The following is a 6,886-nucleotide window of genomic DNA, read 5'->3' as shown; positions in this document are numbered from 1 at the left end:
ATTATTCGACCCTTTATGCCACATTCTATTATGCACATTTTGCCTCACCTTGTCAGTCCTCAAAATAGACTATAAATCATCAGAGCTGCACACTTGAAACCCTGCCAGATATACCTTCCTTCACTTCACATAAGATAACGCGAGGTCATCCCCGTTAACTTCAACATCAAAGAGGAGGCCGTGCACCTGGAAGTGTGCATGCGACCCGATCGTTCTTTGGAATGGAATGCTTTTTTTGGTATGGCGTGAGCAAGACTCTGGGCGTGAGAAACCCCGGCCGTACACCAGTGCGCGCGTGTGCGTAGTTTGTGCGTGTGTGTGTGTGTGTGTGTGTGTGTGTGTGTGTCATAGCCTAGCCTACATTCGTTCCTCTCTGCGTGTGAGCTCAAGTTTAGGGTAACACAGCCACGGTAATCAGGGCCGGGAATCGATTCACCCCCCAGTGGCTGGCGAGGCGCTCGGGTCAGAGATGATGGTTTTTCCTTCCACACGCGAGGAAACCTTAGCTACTCCACTGGGATGATGATGGGAACTGGGGGTTTCTATCCAACGCAGTGTTGTTGTTCTGTTCACAGCCAAAGAAAGCCCACACATTTTCTCAGAACATAAATAGGCCTATAAAATTACATTTTCTATTTTTCCTTCAACCACAAAGTAGCCTGTTCAATCCCGTCACTTTGTTAAAGTCTAGTCTGTTGTTCAGTCAAACTTATTTTAAGCATAGGCCTACTAGCAGCACAGATGCAGCACAGCATGCAGAAGTTTTCCTTGCGATAGCCTAAAAGCTTACAATATATAGGCTGCATTTGCCTGTAGATATTATTTATTCATTCATTTAACAAAGTCAAAGAGAAATAATTAAATCCTATATGGGTCTGCTGCTACTCAGCAGGCATGAGAATAGGCTGTTAGGTTGTTTCTTGCTGATATATTCATCATTCCAGTGGCTTTTATCTGTCTGAATAACCGTCATGCCACCTGCATGCATGACTAGCAGGCCCATTCCCTAACGACCTGGTCTATATGGACATCTGGGATTCCCATCCTGATCTCACACTCACAGCCCTCTTTAAATGGGACAATTCTTTCCCATATAGCATATAGAACTGCAGCATGTCTCCAGTGCAGAGTGCACCCAAACACCACAATAAAATGGTTTCTTTGTCACGCATGTCGTTATTGTGGATTATTTATTTATTTATTTTTCTGGGGAAGTTCTGCGACTGCAACTGAATAAATAAAAAAAATGAAAGATCTATATCACAGGGGCGATGTAAAATCTCAATTTCATCTATTCAATTAAATATGCGACAGGCCTGTCTGTGTCAGTTATTAGGTTATTGGATATATGCAACTTAGAATAGAATGTATATCCACACAACAGTAAAACAGAAAATATTCTATAAATGTTTATTTATTTCAGAGATTATCCAAATATTTACAACGCTCAAAAATGCATAGACTCCAGATCCACTGACCACTGTGCATTCGCAATAATATCCCAAAATAAATATTTTCAGCTTGAGTGGGGAAAGGGAAATCGATCTGAATCTGATGTAGAAAAAATAAATAGAAATCTGTTGAACAAACTACATAGAATGTGGAATGATATGTCGCTCATTTCATAACAGAGGAGCTACTCTGATAGAGAGAGAGAGAGAGAGAGAGAGAGAGAGAGAGGAGAGAGAGAGCTCACAGTCTTTAGTTTGTTTTTGATTTTTTTTTTACAACATTCATATAGTCGCAGTGGTCCTTGAAAATGATGCATTCGTGACATGCACGCGCTCTTCATAATAGTTTTTCTTAAGTGCTCCCGTGCAACAAAATAGTGTCCATGTATGCAGCGGAAAATGAAATGCTCCTCCACTCCACGCTCCCCTTTGAGGCCTGACGCTCTATTATAGTCAGCCGTGTCCCGCCGTGGAATCTGCATGTCTGTGGGGGCATGATGGCCGATCCACAGACACAGGTGGACAAACTGTGAACAGAAAACATTAAAAACACAAGTTGAATTATTGACAATCGGCATTCTTCGTACGGGAAAACACGTGCGTAAAAGTGAGCATATATATATAAACAAATGTCCGCTAGATTTTGACAACATATTCTTTAGTTTATAAAACAGTGGTTCTCAACCAGTGGTCTTTGAGGGGGTTCCAGGTGGTCCCCTGTTGGTAGTATACTAACCAAATGGACCATGTGTGCACCTACCTTAGATCTTTAACTCTATAATTCTTATACTTTAAATATTTTCGAATTGTGGACTAAACTTATTCAACGACAACAATATTCTTTAGTTTTGGGTCTGAAAGGTTAAATATCATCAAATGGTGGTCCCGTGGCTCAAGTGCCGAATAAATAATGGGCCTTAATATGAAAATGGTTGAAAACCACTGATTTAAAACAATATAGCCTACTGTAGTGTGAAGAAGGCCAACCTACCGTTGTTGTTCCATCCTCGCTCCCTCCATGCAGCCTCCCCTCGCCCTCATGTAGTGGACATGGACAACGAGCCTCCCATCCTCCAAACGGAGAACGCGTAGCTCAGCCGTTCGTGCGCCACGTAGCTGCAGCCGCCGCCGGCCGCCCCGCCGCGCGCCGCATCCATCTCGTCGCTCTGGAGGACCTGGTACAAGAAGTCTATGTAGCGCGCCGCCAGCTTCAGCGTCTGGATCTTGCTGAGCTTGTCGGACGGCAGCGTGGGGATGATCTTGCGCAGCGACGTGAAGGCCTCGTTGAGGGACTGCGTCCGCTGCCGCTCGCGGACGTTGGCCATGACGCGCTGCGTCTGCAGGTCTTCGAATGAGCTGCGGGGGCTGCTGGCGTCGCTGCTGCCGCCACTGCTGCCATGAGTCTTCCTCCCCCTCTTCTTTATTCCGTGGTTTGGACTCTCCAACAAGCCCCCCTCTTCTTCCTCCTCCTCCTCCTCCTCTTCCTCCTCCTCCTCCTCCTCCTCGCCTGCGTTCCTGCGTGTCGACCGCCGTTTTCGTGCGCCTCTCCGCGGCTGACGGTCCGTCTCCTCTTCGCTGTTCCCGGCGCTGTCCCGCATCGGGGAATCGTCTTCCCGCATTATTTCGGGCCTCCTAGCCTAATAATGTAGCCTTTCTTTCTCAACCTCCTCAACCCCTGACCCTGTAGTCCTTAACACGGATTAGAGGATCAATAAACACGCGTTAATCCGTCGGAGGGGGAATTTTGCGGTACCGTTCGTTCGCGCACACTGGCCGCGCGCCACAGTCAGAGAGCTGTCCGCCAGACTGGGGAAGCTGGGGCTCTTATAGCAGCAGAGCAGGCAGGAGGATTTTGGGGAACGTTGTGATTTTGTGGGAGGGGGTGTAACGTAATACCACCAGGAGAAGGGGAGGCTGAGAACTATGACGGGGGGAAAACAATAATTTTTCAAGAGCTATACAGTATTTGTCGGAGATAAATAATGTAAAGTCTGCATGTGGCCTATATAACTTTACGCATGTATGAAGCTGAGATTGTAAGACATGTGTGTTTTTATATGTATGTCTGTATTGGGTGCATGGAGGTCTTGGAATAAATAAAAATGTTGTATCATAAAGTGGTCTGCAGTTCAGCATATGGCTAATTTTATTTGCTTCGCGAATTTTACCAAATATCTGAATTTCATTTGAATTTCGTGAATCAATATGACATGACACATTACATGCATGCGCAAAAATCGTGGTGGATAGCCATAGCCTATGACGAAAATTGCAGTTCACATAAGATAATAATTTCTTAAGGCGCACTATATTTTAAACTTATACTTTATCCACATTTGTAGTGTTCTCCCACTTGGACATTAGACAAGACAAGCAGTTCTGCGAGGCCGATAGGCTATACGTGGCGTGGGCTGCAGACAGGAGTGGTATAGTATAGTGAAAAACTGAAAATACCAGGCGGGCCTGCAGGCTTGCTGAAACGAGGGAGCTTTCAGCAGCGGGGGGTCTCTGGCTGCTCATAAGCAGACCAGGGCTGTTTATTTTCCCGTCAGCAGGCCCGGGCGTTGAGGTATGCGCTAAATGTGTCTGAACTCCTGCAGGGATTCTCGACTCAGCGGCTCAGGTTTAAAAGGCAGGGCCGTCCCAGGGTGCGCGCAGGGCGGATCCGAGCGCACAGCGGGGACGCTGATGCGGTCGATGGCTGGAGAGTGCATTGCAAACATTGGAGGTGAGAAAGATGGAAAGGTATGTATATATGTGAGAGAGACGCACGCACGCACACGCACACACACACACACACACACACACACACACACACACACACACACACACACACACACACACACACACACACACACACACACTGCACGGCCCGTTCGCTTATGACCACCCACTTCTTCTTGAGGCTACCGCAAATGTAATATTAAAAGCCAACAGAAGTCTTTTTATGTGCATGTAGAAGTCGCGCAGTCTGCCAACCTCAGCAGGCACCAGTAGTGGTGAGTAATCCCGCTATAGTGCCTCTTCATCTCCGCTGGAGGGCATGATGATGTGAGGAGGAACACACACGCACGCACACATACCAGGATATTCCACTCTGATTCATTTACAAGGCTATTTATTTATTTATTTATTACTCTGCCTATATGGACACAGAATCCTATTCGCCTCTATAAGTGAAATCGCCTGAGAGTTTGATTGGAATGAATACACTGACTGCAGCACTATACGCCCCATGACCTAATGAATCACAATATATGTATAGGCCTATTGTATACCCCATTTCTAGGATCCGATTAATATCAACTTCGCTGTAACCCAAGTTGCCCCCCATCCTTTATACAAACATCCTCCCTTGCAGAGCCTTCAGTCAGATGATCTTTCCCGTATTAGCTCTTTTACCCCAATTTACACCCTGCTGCTAAAGTTAATTCCGAAGGCAATTATAGGGCCACTAATCTTATTTGAGACTGAAATGCATTTTCTGCCAACATATAGGTTTTTCAGCGTTCATTTCACTGCAGCCAGCAGACAGTGCGTGCCCTGCAGCGTGCATGCTGCTCTCCAAGGTACTGAACTATAGAAACACCTGAAACAGCACACCTGATTACAGGCCTACCTATATTCCGGTGGTCCTTAATTGAATAGGGGGTTCCAGTTGGTCCCCATGCAGCTAAATGAGCTATCGGGGTTCCAGGTGGTCCCCATGCAGCTAAATGAGCTATAGGGGGTTCCAGTTGGTCCCCAGCTAAATGAGCTATACAGGGGGTTCGAGGTAATACTTTTACTTCATGGCAAATATCGTTTACTCCACTATATACATTTATTTGAAAAATGTAGTTCTTATACTTCTTTGTATATTGAAACATATACCACTTCAGGCCTATAGGCTATACATTTCGCGGCCATTTGAAAATAGCTGATTTACAAGCTTACAAAAGTCACAATGAGGCGACGCATTGTGAGCTTGTAGATCTGCTATTTTCAAAAGATTGTTTTATTTTTTACATTGTATATATTTTAAAACGTGTGAAATGAGACATTCTGCATGATGAATGATTATACTTTTACTTTTGGTACTTTAAGTAAATATTTATACCAATGATTTTGTAGACTATATACATTTTGAATTATGGACTTTTACTTGTAATGGATGGAGCATTTCTGTATACATTCCAGTATTGTTTACTTATAAGTAAAACGATTTAGTATACGCTTAGTTTCCACCACTGCCATGGCGATAGACTGACAGCCAGTGTTCAGTTCTCCAACAGGTCCGTCATGAAGTCGATGTAGACGATGGCCAGGCGGAGCGTCTCGATGCGCGACAGCCGCTTCTCGTACGCGAACGTGGGCACCTTTCTCCGGAGCTCGTCGAACGCCTCGTTCAGGCTGAACATGCGCCTCCTCTCGCGCACGTTGGCCGCCTGTCGCTGGCCCACCGTGATGACCCTCCGCCGCTTATTGCTGCTGGACCTCCCGCCGTGCGCGTGCGTCTCCTCCTCCGGGTCGTAGCCATCGTCCTCCTCCGCGTCCCCGTGGTCGTGGAGCAGGTGGTCTTCTTCAGTGTGTGTTTCCCGCCGGGTCCAGGACGGGTCGTATAGTCGGGTGGTCCGGTAGGCCTGGTGGCTGGTAGTGTTACTATCCATCACTTGCTGCTTTGGTCCCAATAATGGACGCTTATGATGATGAAACTCCGTCAGTTCCATGTCTATTAACGTGGAGTCCACAAAGCGTTCTTGCATCTCCATGGCCCAACTGGACCAAAACACATGAGCCCCGGCCGTCTCACATTGAATATGGGTCTTTATATATGTGTTTTGGTGTTCAGTCAAGCGAAAAACCAGTGGGGAGAAAGAAAAAGCTTTATAAGGATTGATTGGCTTCTAGACTAAAATGATCGCACATGGAGGCCGGCTGAGCGCGCGTGGAGGCGAGTGAGCATCTTCATATAATTCCATCCCTTAATTCTTCAAATGTGGTCAGCGGGTGATGCCGTGCAGTTCCTTCTTGGCTCACGTCCAAATAGCCATTTCCCCGCTGTTTTAATAAGCCCTCGGTCTGATCTCCCAGCACGACCTTTTTCATGTCCCCCTCTACCCTTAAATCGGGTCCATTTCAGACGACACTAGCCGTCCTATAAGTGAGTTTGAATCCGAGGAGCGAAGCTTAAAAAGGGACCGATGAAAGGGAGGTGAACGAAGGCCCCGCTTGACGCTGCTGTTCCTCTTCGAAGCTTTTAATGATGCGTCTGAAGAGCGGAGGCTCTTGACAGAGGGGTCATACAGTCTTGTTTGCTCTTTTCTCCTCCACTTCGGAGGCTAAATAATGACACTTTTATCACTTAAAACAGGCCAGAAAACGAGACCAAGCGGAACATTCCCCAACAGTCGCTATACACTGCGAGCTTTTCTGTTGCAAATTAAAGCAAATAG

At 46.4% G+C, this 6,886-nt stretch overlaps 1 protein-coding gene across 1 annotated transcript; it reads right to left on the bottom strand.

The window, feature by feature from the left end:
• Positions 1-1,398: 1,398 nt before the first annotated feature.
• On the bottom strand, positions 1,399-3,249 carry LOC308331488 (twist-related protein 2-like). Its single transcript, XM_080786946.1, has 2 exons — positions 2,443-3,249; positions 1,399-1,978 (listed from the first exon to the last, which is right to left on the bottom strand). The coding sequence occupies exon 1, from the start codon at positions 3,068-3,070 to the stop codon at positions 2,489-2,491; it is 582 nt and encodes a 193-aa protein (XP_080643072.1). The 5' UTR covers positions 3,071-3,249; the 3' UTR covers positions 1,399-1,978; positions 2,443-2,488.
• Positions 3,250-6,886: the final 3,637 nt, after the last annotated feature.

Source organism: Protomyctophum bolini (genome assembly GCF_963924005.1).
Source record: "Protomyctophum bolini genome assembly, chromosome: 17".
Taxonomy (NCBI): Eukaryota; Metazoa; Chordata; class Actinopteri; order Myctophiformes; family Myctophidae; genus Protomyctophum; species Protomyctophum bolini.
This window is presented reverse-complemented; position numbering and strand designations above follow the sequence as displayed.